Here is a 15851-nt window from a genome sequence, read left to right on the forward strand (position 1 = left end):
CACTGGTGACCTCCATGAGAGCAGCTTCCATGGAGCAGTGGGTGAAAGCCTGATAGAAGAGAGTTTACGAGGAAGTCAGAGGGAAGGGAATTGAAATACATGATATAGACACTTCTTGAGGAGTTTGCCCCATTGAAGCACAAAAAAATGGAATGGTAGCTGGTGGGAGAAGTGAAGTCAAGGGAAGGATCCTTTCAGATGAGAGAAATAAGAGCATGTTTGTTTATAGGACTGAACCGTTAGGAAACAGAAAATTAATGACATAGGAGAAACAGAAGAAGCTTGCTGGAGCGCTGTTCTTGAGTAGGGCCTGGAGCAGATCTGCACGGGTGGTAGGATGGGCTTTCGGAAGGAACAGGGCTGGCTCACCTGGTAACAGGTGGAAGGCACGGTGTGCCGGGAAGTGGGCAGCCATGGTAGTGGCCATCCGTGGAAGGTCTCTTCTCAGGGCTGCAGTTTCCTCAGTAAAGTCATTAGCCGAGAGCGAGGATGGGGAGGAGATTTCTGGTGACTTGAGGTTAGAGAGGGCGAGAGGGAGGAGAGTGAATAAATGGCCTAGGGACGTATACTGTAACGTTTGTTTGTAGAATATTGTGTAATCCTCAGCACATGAGTTAGCTTTGCTCTGTGAATATTAAATTTGCAACATTAATGATTAAACTTTGAAACAAAGCTGAGCTTTTTGATAAAATCTGTTTTAAGCAGCCCTTGAACTACTTAACTTTATCTTGTATCTTTTATTTTGCAGAAAAACTATGGGCAAGCTGATGAAGATTGTAGGCATGGTATGTTTAAAAGCAGGATTCTTTTCTGCTGTGAAGATTTTGAATTATTTAATTGAGCAGTGTTTAAGATTTGTTTTTTTTCATATGCTAATTTCAAAAGTGATTATAATATTTAAAAAACCCACCTCACGGTGGTGCCTAGTGGCTAATTTGGACGGCGACTTTCCTGCTATGGTGGGTGCACACGTGAACACTGTTCCTAATCACACGCGTTGGCACTGCTGTCACTCCCTTGGGAACACTGATAATGCCCTTTTAAAGTTTGCGTGAGTATTTTCAGTCAATAAAGAGCCATATTTTAAGAACTGTAGCACATAACACACATTGATTAAAACGTTAAGCTTGGATAAATTGAAAAGCTGGGCCTCTGCCTCCTAAAGTGTTCTTTTCCCCTTTATTAGAAGATTTCCCTTAGAGAGCAGAGACTGACTGAATGCTCTTTAGTGCTTTTTCCTGTTTTCTTTTGGGCAGGAAATTGATTAATCAGATTCGTGCTCTTTGGGTACTCATAGAATAGGAATCCTTTTCTTGGAGATTGCTGCCAATTCACTAGAATGAATCTAGAAGTGAGTGGGAGGAGGGTTCAGTGTACATTCTCACACACTCTTGGTGGGAGTTTTGCACAGCTCAGTGATTTGGATAATATAATGTTTCAATTATCCAAATTGGGGTTGGGGGGCTGAGGTGTCTAACTGTAAGTTAAAGTTTTTTTCCTATTTGCTCCTTTGTGTCAAAACTTTTAAAAGTATTAGCTCTTTCTTGTTGTTAATCTTACAAAACCATCTTATCTCCTCCTGGGGCATATTGGACATAATTTAACCATTCATTAAAGATTCAGTGACCTCTTTGTAAACCTTGCTTCATCGAATTGTATACTTTGGGAGTTAATCGGCCTGAGAGATATCTAGTACAGTCTTCTGTTAAAAAAATCTTTACTATCTGTGGACATTTAAAAGTTACCAACAAGCCAGATAATAAGTCAGATAATATAGAGGAATATGAAGGAGGGACCCACTTCCCTTTCTCCCCTCATCTGAAGGAACCATGTTATTAGTTTGCTGCATCTTCTTCACCTTTCTCTGTAGTGATAAGCACAAATGCTTATAATACATAGGTAGGATCTGCCTTTAAAAATTAAAAAAGAATTATGTGATCATCACAAAGTTTCTTGCTTTCTTCTGTAACAATAGATCATGGACATCTTACTAAGTTAATAATACATCAGCTCCAATTCCTGCTGAATATTCCATGGCGTAGATGTGCCGTAATTTATTCAGCTATTCCCATATTGATGGGCATTCAGGTGGTTCTAGTTTTCTAGTTTGTAATAAACATATATTCTTTCTTACTGTTGCCTTTGTTTCTTTATGGTAGTCTTAAAAGTTAGATATCTGGGTTAAGGAGTTTTAAAAGTTGGATGTCTGGGTTAAAATATACTTGAATGTCTGTTTCCTGTGATCTCACTAACTGGAACCTCTCAGTCTTGACACTGTGACAATCTTGTGTGTGAGAAATGGCCCCTCTTTCTTTAATGTTCCCTTCCTTGAGTACTGGTGAGGTTGATGCTTTTCATTTGGAGACACACAAAGTCCCAGAAGAGTAACTGACTTGTGAAGAGTTGTGGCAGGGTAAACGCTGTGGGTGAAGGAACATAAGGAAGAACGCTGCATTTTTTGTCAATTGTTTTACTTAGCGTTTTCAAGTGAGATACTATTTTACAGCTGCTGAATTACCAAAATAAAAGCTTAACAGGAAACCCTTGGAGATGAAGGATAAGTCTGTCACCTGGGTTGTGATCATCGTATCATGAATGTATACGTATGTCCACACTCACCAGACTGTATGCATTAACTGCGTGCAGGTTTTGGATACTGATTATATCTCTGTAATGTGGGGAGAAAAGTTTAACCGATGTCTAAGATAAGGTTGCAGTGAAATGAGTGTAGGCTTGTGGTGGTGGTAGAGTATGAAGCGGAATACAGCTTGGTAACATGTTCGTTCCTTTGACCCACTAATCTTAGTTCTGGGATACTGTCCCAAGTAAATATTCCAAAAGAAGGAAGAAATTGTACGTGGAATGGTTTTCATTGCAATACTGTGTGGAAAAGAGGAAAACCGGTTAGCTTGCAATAAGGGTTCATTGATTACACTCTGTGCATTCCTTGTTACCATTTATGTGATAAGTAAGAACATGGAAGTGCTTATTTAACGTATATAAACTTTGTCGTTTGAAATAGACATTTGGGAATATGGGCAAAGTTTACATGTGTATATTGCTAATTGTAGAGTTCTGCTTTTATATTATGTACATGTAATTTTTTTTCTTTTCACCTTTTGGTAACTTGTGTTTTTTTTAATTGAAATACCGTTGATTTACAGTATTAGTTTCAAGTGTACAGCAAGCTTATTTTTATATAAGGTAAAATACCACAGTTAAGCAGTCAGTTAGTAATAAAAAGCAACACGAGAATCTCAATCTCTGTTAATTATTATATTGGTTTGTAATGCTAGATAGCCTGAATAGCTCCTGCCTTAATGGCCCCAGAGCTTTGTTTGAATTTTATGTACTAGAGTATCATCCTGGTGTCTGTTCCCTCACTGTCAGGCTATCAGTTTGCATTCCTTACAACTCTCAACATGCCTCATTGCAACTACCCTCCCCCTCTTCTCCACTTGCTGCTTCTGACCCTGATTTCACTTTCTTAGGCAGGGATAGGAAACCAGACAGGCAATCTTTGTCATGGAGTTAAAAAACATTGAAAAATTTTTTTATTATGAAAAATTTAAAACATACAGGAAACTAGGGGAAAGAGTATAATAAACATTCATAGTCTCGAAACTTAGGTTGTAACCTTTTGCCATATTTAGTTCATTAGTTTTTTTCTGAACTATTTAAAAATAATTATAGACATCATGATATTTACTCCTAAATACTTTAGTACGCATCTCTAAAAAATAAGGTCATAACTGTATAACCACAATATTATTATTAACCTAATAAAAATGACCATAATTCCCTAATATCAAAAACCAGTCCATAATCAGATTTACCTGGTTGTTCCCAAAATGTTTTTTTTTTTTTAAGGTTGATTTGTTTAAGCCAGGAACTAATCAGAGTCATAAGATTTAATAGTTGGAATTCTACTTAAATAAGAAATAGATTCTGAGTGAGGACTCAAGGGCATCCTGAAGATAAACTACACAGACTTTAAGTTCATGGAGTTTAGTTCTGAGTTTGCTGTTGTGTTCTGGGTAGTGAGGGTTGTCAAGCCAGTGACCACTGAGCAAGTGAGGTGGTCAAGTCTGTTTTCATTATCTGAACATACGCTGTATTTGGCATAACAGGACAGCTTTCATAAGATAAGGATTTTTTTTCTTCCTCTGAAATATTCATCATATAGGAAACTCACATTTTTTTTAAACTAACAAAAGGGAATGAGGTAAATGGAGAAAGTGAAATCAAAAGATAGTCTTATCAGCTAAGAGTTTTGTGCTACATGTAACGTGTGGATCAAACTCAGTCATTATAACATCAATGAATATTCTTCATAAGGCTGCAAGATTTTTAAACCCTAGGTGAGAGTGTCATTAATTTAAGAAATTAATATAAACAAAGGAGTTTGGGCCATCAATTGATGTTTATTATATTGATACTTGCCCTGTGAAGTAAGTGATTCAGTAACCAAAAAGCCCTGTTAAATAGATGCTGACTGTATTACAAAAGGCAAATTGATACATGATTGATTGCACCTTCTATACTTTCCTTCTCTGAAGAGTTTTGATTAAATAGATTTTATATTTTATGGTAATTAAAAATGTTTTGGAAAAATAGTTAATAGGGGTAACAATACTTATTCAGAATTATCTCTGGGTAAGACCCTCTGAAGTATTTTGTTTAATCACACTGTAATATCATTCCAGTTTTATGGGTGAGGAAACAGATTTTGTGAGATTAAGTAACTTGCTTAAGAGCATAGAGACAGTCCAGGGTGGAACTGTTGTTGTGAAGTGAGGTCTTTCTGATCCGAAAGGCCATGCTCCTTCTCTTTATCCCAAGGTGCAACCTATTTATTCTTCAGGGTTTTACAGACATTATTCTATTTAGTGTCACAAACCTGGGGGGAAAAAGGCAAATGGGTATTTTATATTCTAGAACTGAAAAAGACTGAGGCCCAGGATCACGTAGGTGATAGTGGAGTGGGGCAAGAGTTTGGATCTTCAAGCCTCTAGTTCATCCAATTTTTCCTGTCGACCAGAATGTTAAATAGGGATGCAGTTCAATAATATTCCTTAATTACTTGTTCTTTAGATCCATTTGCGGTAACTATTTAAAAAATTGCACGTGTATAAGCTTTATTTCTCCAACAGGACTTTTAAAAAAAACTTTTTATTTTGAAATAATTATAGATTCACAGGAAGTTGCAAATATAGTACAGAGTGATCCCATGTACCTTTCCCCCCACTGGTTTCATCTTACATAACTGTGGTACAATATCAAAACCAGGAAGTTGACACTGGTTCCATGAATATGTGTAATTCTATTTCATTTTATTATGTGTAGATTCAGGTAACCACCAGCACAGCCAAGATACAGAAGTGTTCCATCACGGTGAAGGTCTCTCTTGTGCTACCCTTTGTCGTTACACTCACTGTCTTCCCTCCCTGTGTAACCCCTGGCAACCACTAATCTGTTCTCCACCTCCATAATTTTGTCATTTTGAAAATACCACATAATGGAACCATATTGTACGTGATCTTTTTAAGGATGACTTTTTTTCTCTCCCCATGTGTTTGAGACCCATCCAAGTTTTTGTGTGTATCAGTAGTTCATCCATTTTTATGGCTGAGTAGTATTCCACAGCATGGCTGTACCACAGTTTGTTCTTCAGCAGAAACCTAAGGCTTTCTGGAATAGGACCTTAACTTCCACTCTTCATTTCCCCATAATGCCTATTAACTGTTTTAAGTAAAGTTCTTATATGTAAGTTGATAGGGATAGAATATAAATCAGGAAAGTGTTTTTTAAATATTTAAGTTAAGTTGGAAACCATCCTCTAAGTGTGCAGACTCTCTTTTGCATGAGTAGGTAGATATTTAAGTAAGCAACAGTCTCTGAACTACGTCCTTTGAACTCAGCTGCAAGAGCCTCACCATGGTTGTATGACTGTCTGTTCTAGACCTTTTCTTATTTATGCAGGGTGTCAGTTATAGTCATGAGTGACATAAATGTATTTCATGTTGTTTTTCACTTATGGAATAAATAACAGCATTAATTTTATATTGGCTCAAATTATATGTATACCATAAAAAGAGAAGATTTAAAATGAGTGGTACCTTGCCTTGTAAAATCTCAATGAAAACCATACCAAAGCGGGGCGGGGTGGGGGGGGACGGACGGACACGGACGGACAGGACGACGACACTGAAATTAAGATTACTGTGAACACCTGAAAACGTAGCCCTCTCGCATAGTGCAAAGAAAATAGTCAGAAGAGGAGCAAAATGTCAGTTCTTCTCAGTAAGCAAATTATTTTTTAAAAAAGTAAGCAAATCAACCATGGAAACAATGAAGTAAGGGAGTGCCTCAGCAGAGGATTTTCCACACTCAGGATTTCCTCTGAGCGCTTACAACGGACATAGCAAGGTGTTGACTTCTGACGTTGAAATAAAGGCAGTGAAAGAGTTTTAAGATAAAAAAATAACAGTTAAATTGATTTTTTTAAAATAGAAACAACTTCTTCCAGTTTTTGAACAGTTAACAGAGATTAACTTTCCTGTAATGATATAGCAAATGCATCTTGGAAATTAGGGTTCTTTATAACGAGGAGGCTGAAGGCTCTGCAAGCAGCATGCTCTCTCTCTCTCTCTTTCTAATGCACACACCGTACAGCAGGCTACTCAGGAGTCCAAGAGCCTTTATGCTGAGCTGCAGTTGAAGGAAAGAGTACTTTCAAAAATATGCAGTAAGGTCTCAGCTTCAAAGTTTATGGCGCACACAAGAGGGCTGTAAAAGAGATACAGAGATTTTTGTGACCAGGTTAAGGACCGAATGAATACTGGAGGGAGCAAAAGCAAGGTAGCAGGGATTTGGGGGAAAAAAAAGAGAGAGAGAGTACATTATAGTATTTAAATCTGGAGGTGAAATATTCAGAAGAGGTCTGTGTGATACCTGACATTGAATACTGTTAGGGCTTTTCATTTTCCAAAAGCGTCTCATAAAGGAAAGATTTTATCTGCAAAAGACCTTGGTAGGAAGGACATAAAATGCCACAAAAGCTGCGGTCCGCATGTCTTAAAGTATTATGTATTACAACTGGAAGTAAAGAGAGGGCAGGGGGAAAACGGGTTGAGACAGAGGAGAAGGATGGTGGGAAAAAAAAAAAAAACTATTTGGAAAAATGGACCCGGGTGAGAGATTTGCCACAGAGTTCTTATTCTGGTTTACATGATACTTTTTGTTACTTGTTACAAGTGGACATTTTAACCTGATTTAGGCCTTCTGCTGTTTGGAGTCTGTTTATAAACTCCTCCCCTAACCCCACCCCAGTAGATGTTTGGCAATAAGTTTATTGCCCAAAAATTAAATGGCTGATATTTAGGAAAGGAATTTATTTATAAATTATAAATTTGTTTTATATATTTATTAAATGAATCTATTTTCATTTTTGATTCAGTTCCTGATGTGTTGGTTCTGAGAATGTGATTATATCCAAGTGGTAAATAACTTCACTTTATTAATGACTCAAGGATTTAGTTTAATGGTAATTTTAAAATTTCTTTCAAAAATTTTGGAAAAATACTACCTTGATTAGGCTATGCTCTTCAATAAAAGGCTTTAGAAATAACTAAGGACTTGATAAGAGAAATAACCTTTTGTGGTCATGTTACTGAAAAAATACAGACTAATACTCAGCATTTACTGAGCTTTAAGCTTGTTTTAAATTATCCTTCTCATGGCAGGTAATTCCTTACAGGCAAGGGGAATTACATTTTAATTGTCGATCCTCTCCTTTTGGTAGCCAGGGGCTGTCAAGCACTTACAGAAGCTGTTTTTGTTGAAACGGTTGAATGAGTACTCCTTTAAGATTACTCATATTCTGGTCCAAAACATTCCAAGTAAGACGGATTTCAAGTGTTAGAAAATCTTACAGAAACTTAAGAATGAGAAGGGATAGAGACTTGAATTTAGCAACGCAGCTAAGGTGTTCAGATTTCTCCTTTGTAACTCCCAGGGGAAGGAAGGAGTTATGTGCTCACAGTAGAATTTCACAGATAGTTGGGGGAAGAGAATTTATTTGTAAGGAATCATAACTTTTTTACAGTTGCCCAAGATTAGGTTATGTTTTAATGTCATCTCTTTTGGCAAGTTCAATTATTATAGCTGAGGCAAGTTTAAGAATACACTAGGCCATACTTTGTTTTCTTTCAAGCTTTTTCAAGATGTTAAAGGTAATACAGGACCAGATTGGCAGCACTGCAATTTGATTTTATCATATGACACCATAGCAGGATAGCTTTTTATCTATAGTAGTTGACTGTTTCTTTGCCATAGTTCTTCATGTGGGATCCTACAAGACTTAAACTGAATTGCATTTAAAGACAGCCATTAGAAGAAAGTACATCAGTAGTGTTTCTTGTCTAAAATGTTTAGAGAGAGGAAAGGGAAACATAATTCTGACAAATCTGGAGACATTTAGACATCAATGTAATGGAAGAACTTTTGCAAAATAAAATTCAGCATATACCTTGTACAAAACCAAAGATCTCTGAAAAGTGCTTGTAAAATATCATGTCATTTAATAGTCTTTAAACATGACATAGTCATCTGAGACTGAAATAATTCTTGTTTTTTTTCATTTCCCTGAAACATTCTTCAGCTCTGGACAACTAGTTTCTTAATATTCCAATTACTGAAAAGGAACTAGGATAGTTCCTCAACAGTTCTTAATACTATTTTATAGTTTTTAGAGGGGAGCGTAACATCTAGGGAACTCTTGAGGAGATTGTGCTAGATACTTCAGATAATTAACACAGTTAGTCTTTACCACAACCTTATTAGGTAGCTACTGTCACCTCCATTTTACGGGGGAGGAAACAGGCTTGGCGAATGTGAGTGATCCAGACTTTGGTAGGACTGTCATTGTTCTTCAGAGCATTTTATTAATGCTTGCATTATATTATTTGATCCTTGCAACACATGTTTTCATCTTGCAGTTCTACAGATGACCACACTGAGGACCAGAGAGATAAAATGACTTGCCAAAGGTCATATTTGAATAGTTTCAGGAATAGTAAGATCTGAGGGAGATGTGGGCTTACTGTGGAATTTTCTGAGATGCTCAAGACATTCTTAAGGATGCTCCGTTGTTGTTAGTCGTGCATTGGAATTGTCAGTTGAGGAGATAAGTGATCTGTAACATGGGTGGTGTGACAGCAGGTTGGTCTAAACTGAAAGCAGTTGAATAAAACCTTCTTGAATACAGAGACTGCAACTTGCAATTTAGTAATCTGATTCAATAAAGTATATATGTAGAAAGATGTTTATTACAGTGTTCTTTTTAATAGTTGAAAATCGGAACTGTTCTGGATCAAGGGAATAGTTAAGTAAATTGATGTATCTACTTGATGGAACATTATATAGCTAATAATATGGTAAATATAAACACTGTAATATGGAAAATACTGAATGTGTCAAGGGGAAGTAAAGTAGGATATAAACTGTTATATCAGTTACAGTCATGTAAAAATTATGTAAATATTGATCAGAATTTGAAGAGAACATGAATAAGTGAAAACAGTTTTTTGGTTGAGTGGTGAGTTTATAGTGAACTTCTGTGTAGAATTTTATTAGTGTTCTTTTGTTATGTTATTTGGGTAATAAAAAAATTGGACCATATAACAAAAGGATATATTCAGTACCACCAAAATCAATATATTAAGAACAGGGCTTCCCTGGTGGTGCAGTGGTTAAGAATCCGCCTGCCAATGCAGGAGACACGGGTTCGAGCCCTGGTCCGGGAAGATCCCACATGCCTCAGAGCAGCTAAGCCCGTGCGCCACAGCTACTGAGCCTGCGCTCTAGAGGCCGCGAGCCACAACTATCGAGCCAGCGTGCCACAACTACTGAAGCCCGAGCGCCTAGAGCCCATGCTCCGCAGCGAGAAGCCCGCGCACCGCAACGAAGAGTAGCCCCTGCTCACCGCAACTAGAGAAAGCCCACAGGCAGCAACAAAGACCCAATGCAGCCAAAAATAAATAAATAAAATAATTACATTTATTTAAAAAAATATGTATATATTAAGGATGGACCCAATGGACTTTAAATGCAGTATATTATATTGATACTTAAACAAAACATTTCCTTGAAAATAATTAGAAAAAATGCAATTTCCAAAATATTTTCTTTCAGCAAATTATCTTTTTGCAAAGGAAGCTGAAGTGCGTATAAACCAAAAATAGAATCTTGGACTTAGCAGCAAAGAGAAGGGTACAGATTGTTTTACTGGTTGAACCATTAGCAGTTGTGGGAAATCATCTCAAATGACATAGCATAAAAATGAGTGTATTCTGTATTGTTAGAAATATGTTCTCCTTGTGATTGTATTAAATTAAGTCAGTAAACCCTTGCAGACAAATTCGGTAGCATTTTCTCTGGCCATTTGACAGTTGGGTTCTTAGTTAATCTTGCTGGTTTTGATAAAAGCTAATTCTTAATTGCTTAGGAATATCGAAATGTTGAGGTTTGCAGTTTCTGTGCTTATGCATTTTAATGGCACTGCGTCTCTTTGTCAAAAATGCAAGAACTTTATTCAGCGAATATCTATCCCTGCAGTTTAAAAGCCCTCATTTACCCAGAAATCATAGGGTGAACAGTATTTTCACTGGAGAGCTGTAAGATGAATTCTCCTCATGATGTTGCGGTGATCCTACCTGACTCTAGGCTGTAGTAGGTTAGGTATGTTGATTGTCCCATGTTTTTTCTTGGCTTTATGCCTGTCATGGACAGAACTGAAACATCACTGCCTTCCTCTAGTAGTTATAGTTATTCTTTTAGTATAAAAGAAGTCATGCTTGGGATAGTGTGCTAATAATAAAATTGAGAAAAATGTGTATCGAATGTTACGTGGTTAATGATGGCTGTTCTTTCATGACAGTGCTGGGAGAAGGACTGGCCAAGGGAGATGGTACCTTTCAAGCAGTGCTTTGCTGCATGCAGCTTAAAGGAAAGCTCCAGCCTGTATCCAGCATTCTTGCCAAGTCACTGACAGGAGAGTCCCTGGTATGTTGATGAGTTCTAAATTTGAATGTCTGAAAGCGGATTCATCCATTTGACTCCTTAGGTGTATACCTACGTTCCTCTAGGTTCTGTCAGAAATCAAAGTTTATAAGTATCTTGAGATGCTTATTTCTCTTCAACAAACTGATGTTTAATCATTGGATTCTTGTAGTTTGTGATAATATATATAAGAATTGGAGATATTTTTTAAGCTTTGAAAGTATAGAATAACTAAATGATTTTCTTTAAAGGTATAATTTAACAGAACCTGGAAATATTTTTGAGTTTTAAAATGCTCCCGTGGACATATGATCTTATAGGATTCTTAAATTCAACAATTTATAAAATGCTTAAATTTATCTAAACTAAGTAATAATTACTTTTGTTTCTGAAGATGTCATATGTGTAAGTTAATATTCATGACTGCTCTGATGGAGTTATCTAATTCTTTTCAGACTTTGGGATAAATGTTTGTATGTAGTATTTAATTTTTGAGAGTTTTTGTTTGTTTTTGGGTGAGATAATTGAAAGACTACTTTTTTAGTACTTTAGAGTTGGCAATCTATAGAAATTGGAAGAAAAGAGATATTATAACTTTTTTTTTTACCAGTTGGTAACTGTTACAGAATTTGCTGATATTTTTCAGGAATCATAATGAAAAACAGTGAAAGCAAGAAAATACATGTATACTTTGTTATACAGCATGAATTCTCTATACTTTTCTTCTGAATTACCATAAATTGTGGAAAGCTGGAGCAGAGTTGTGTTTTCACTGCAAATAAATATATATTTGGTAAAAAAAAAAAAAAAAAAATGGAAATTAGGAAAGTACTTTGTATATTGTTGAGTGCGATGTAATGACCCGTCTCAGAGGGTAATTTAGTTATTTTCTAAGGAATTATTTTGCAGTGAATTGTTTAGTTGGTTTAACAATATTTTTGGATGTCACCATTTTAACAAATGAATAGAAAAGCTAAGATGTGTTATTAATATAGCAAAATTGTATGGGTATTTAGTTCTAAATAGATGATAAAGAATAGTTCTCTTCTTTATTATTTAGATAATTCTATCCTTAAGGAACTTTTCTATATAAGTTAAGCATATTACACAGTTTTACCTGTTGGATTTTTACTTATTTTATTTTATTATTTTTTAATTTATTGGGGTATAATTGCTTCACAGTGTTGTGCTAGTTTCTGCTGTACAGCGAAGTGAAATAGCCATATGTGTACACATATTCCCCCCCCCCCCCCCCCGCCGACCCCAACTTCTGGATTTCCCTCCCATCTAGGTCACCACAGAGCTGTACAGCAGGCTCTCAACTAGTTATCTATTCCATACACAGCAGTGTATACACGTCGGTCCTAATCTCCCAATTCATCCCACCCCCCCTTTCCCCCCTTGGTGTCCATACGTTTGTTCTCTACGTCTGTGTCTCTATTTCTGCTTTGCAGATAGGTTCATCTGTACCACTTTTCTCGATTCCACATATATGCATTAATATACGATATTTGTTTCTCTCTTTCTGACTTACTTCACTCTGTATGACGGTCTCTGGGTCCATCCACATCTCTACAAATGACCCAGTTTCATTCCTTTTAATGTCTGAGTGATATTCCGTTGTATATATGTACCACATCTTCTTTATCCATTCATCTGTTGACGGACATTTAGGTTGCTTCCATGACCTGGCTATTGTAAATAGTGCTGCAATGAACATTGTGGTACATGACTCTTTTTGAATTATGGTTTTCTCAGGGTATATGCCCAGGAGTGGGATTGGTGGGTCATACGGTAGTTCTATTCTTAGTTTTTTAAGGAACCTCCATACTGTTCTCCATAGTGGCTGTATCAACTTACATTCCCACCAACAGTGTAGGAGGGTTCCCTTTTCTCCACACCCTCTCCAGCATTTATTGTTTGTAGATTTTTAAATTTAAAATTAGGAAGAAGCAATTTGCTTTCAAATCTCAAGTGAAATTTGAATTTCAGAAGAGTGAATGTTTTATGTATTTTCCTTCAACAGCTTTGTTAATGAACCATCTTTAAGTAGTGTGATCATTGTATGTGAATCTGAGCCATAAGTAACTGAGTTCACCATTTTGTAAATATAGCCTATTAGTTTTAGAAAAAGGAGTTTTAAAAAGTTGAGGTTTATTTTTTTCTTTACTTACTCTATCTTGCTCTTCAGTGATACCCTTTGTGAATATTGTATTGAATTAATCTTAACTTCTTGGGCAAGGTGAATACAGTGTTGTAGGGCACACTGTATCTTTTGTCCTGTTAATCTTTTTAACTTTGCGCATAGATGGTTAGCTTTATCACCACCTCCAATGGTAATGAGGATGGGAGATGAGCATAGCGTCAGTTTTCTTTTTACAGATAAACCTTAGAAACAGCTGAAGAGTTAAGTCCCCATAGTAAAGAACTAATATACTACTTGGTTTTTCCGTTTTTCATTTGCCCTTTCAGAATGGGATGGTAACAAAAGATTTGACAAGACTGAAAATACTTCTCACAGAAACGGAGGTAAGACTATTTCACTGGATCTCTTTGGGAAGAGTTTAACTCAGTCTGGCTAGTACGTGTTCTTTATGAAAATTTGGAAAATCACTGGGCATCAGCAAGGCTTTAAAGATGGGGTAGTGCAGCCTTTAGACTTTCTGTAACCAGGCTTGGTCCCATCCTAGGAACTTTGCTTCCTATCAAGGTGCCTCTGCATCCCAGGTCTTCTGTTTTGTCCCTAGTTTTTGTTAGGTGTCTCTGGCCAATAAATGGAAAGATAATGGGGAAATTTTAGTTTTTAACTACATCTGGCAATTAGAAAATTCTGTTATTAAAAGTGAGATACTCCTCAAGCCTTCTGTGTTTTTAAGTAACTAATAGAAGTCTGTGATTTGAGGAGTATCTTTAGGGAATGAGTTTAGCTGATGGAGATAATGTGTATCAGGGTAAATGGTGAACAAAAATGTGCTCTGGTGAAGCAGTTGAAGGCCGGGAACAGCAGCGGCATGTAGAAGGCCCGTGGCTTTGTAAATCTCAAATTTCTATTCCCCATACAGGCATATAAGAGTATTTTTATTTAGATGTCTCATTTTAAAAACAGCCATTTTTGTCAGTTTTTATCATAAATGGAAGCCCATGTAAAGTGATCGATTGATTGGCTTATTTATTTAAAAAATGGCATCTACTATGTGCTAGGTATTATGCTTGGTGCTGAGGATACAGCACTGAACAAGACACTCATGGTCCTTGTTGTCTGGGAGGTTAGAGTCTTGGGGAGGAGATAGACAATAAATACATAAATCAATTAAACAAGTATAGGTATAATTATTACTTGCATTGAGGTAAGTGGTATGAGGGAAAAGAATAAGCTTTCTGTGATGGAAAAATAACTGGAATGGTGGTGAGGGGACGAGACACTTAAGCTGAGTTGAGAATGAGAAGGTGCTGGTCTCGTGGTGAGTGCGGTAAGGGTGCTCCTGTTGGGCCAAGAGGATGAGAAGAGCCCCCAGGTGTAAACCTCGACCTCCTGTAGATTACTTTCCCACTTCAAATCTAATCATACATCGCAGTTCATACCAACAAATAAGTAAGCAAAGGAGACAGTCATGGTGAATTATATAAGCTGCATAAAGATACTGTTTGTTTTGCTACAATTAAATAGCCTTTTAAAAAATGTTATTTTCGGGGCTTCCCTGGTGGCGCAGTGGTTGAGAATCTGCCTGCCAATGCAGGGGACACGGGTTCGAGCCCTGGTCTGGGAAGATCCCACATGCCGCAGAGCAGCTAGGCCCGTGAGCCACAATTACTGAGCCTGCGCGTCTGGAGCCTGTGCTCCGCAACAAGAGAGGCCGCGACAGTGAGAGGCCCGCGCACCGCGATGAGGAGTGGCCCCCGCTCGCCACAACTAGAGAAAGCCCTCGCACAGAAACGAAGACCCAGCACAGCCATATATAAATAAATAAATAAAAATAAAATAATAAAAAAAAAAAAAGTGAATGGGAAAATTCCTCTTAAAAAAAAAATGTTATTTTCTTAGTCTTATGTTATTATGAATTAACTGAGAATCAATAAGCTCTAATTAACTTCGAAGCCATTTCCCTTCTGGTATATACGTAGTCTTTTAATTTCTAAGAAGTAAAATATGACAATTATAAGTGTTTTAGACTCTTAAAATGAGAACATAAAATAAGATGATTTTTGGCCTTGTTCTCCTCTTTTATTACCTTAGTTGAATTAGCAGCTTTACATCTGATAATCATACACAAATATATATAAAATTTTATTTTTAATATTTATAATCCTGTTATGTATAAGGTCACAAATATCACTTGACTCTCATTTTGTGACTGTACTTTTGGAATAAGTGACTTAAATTTTGTTTATAATTTCTTTTCTGTGTAAGCAGAGTAGTAGTATTTTTTTGGTTAGTGCACTGGTACTATTTAAAAATCCATCTAGAAAAAGCTAACAAACAATGCTACCCTTACTTATTATTGCACCTGACGTATTTAAAAATAGCAACAATGTGTTATTTAAAGATTGGGCTGAGCTGACGTTTGACCTGTAAATGCTAGTGGATGAGAATAAAGACATGGAACTAAAGGCTGACTAATGAAAAGAAAAACAACACATATTCTGTAGGAAAACTTCAAATATCCAATCAATAGATTTGATTGTAACTTTACAGGAATTCTAGCAGTGTGAACTTCGGCTGCCTTCCCTGAAGGTCTCAGTAGAGACTGAAGATCACAAACTAATTGATGTTGCCTTTCTGTCTTAGGGTC

General features: G+C 36.7%; 1 protein-coding gene across 4 annotated transcripts in view; it reads left to right on the top strand.

The window, feature by feature from the left end:
* Positions 1–15851, top strand: part of HELZ (helicase with zinc finger) — a 151647-nt gene that overhangs the window by 25452 nt on the left and 110344 nt on the right. For all 4 annotated transcript variants that reach the window (XM_068530583.1, XM_068530582.1, XM_068530585.1 and 1 more), the window contains 3 exons: positions 749–785; positions 10940–11064; positions 13534–13590. In XM_068530583.1, the coding sequence (XP_068386684.1) occupies positions 749–785; positions 10940–11064; positions 13534–13590 (219 nt within the window). The remainder of the gene's footprint in view (positions 1–748; positions 786–10939; positions 11065–13533; positions 13591–15851) is intronic.

This window comes from Eschrichtius robustus, chromosome 20 (genome assembly GCF_028021215.1).
Source record: "Eschrichtius robustus isolate mEscRob2 chromosome 20, mEscRob2.pri, whole genome shotgun sequence".
Classification (NCBI taxonomy): domain Eukaryota; kingdom Metazoa; phylum Chordata; class Mammalia; order Artiodactyla; family Eschrichtiidae; genus Eschrichtius; species Eschrichtius robustus.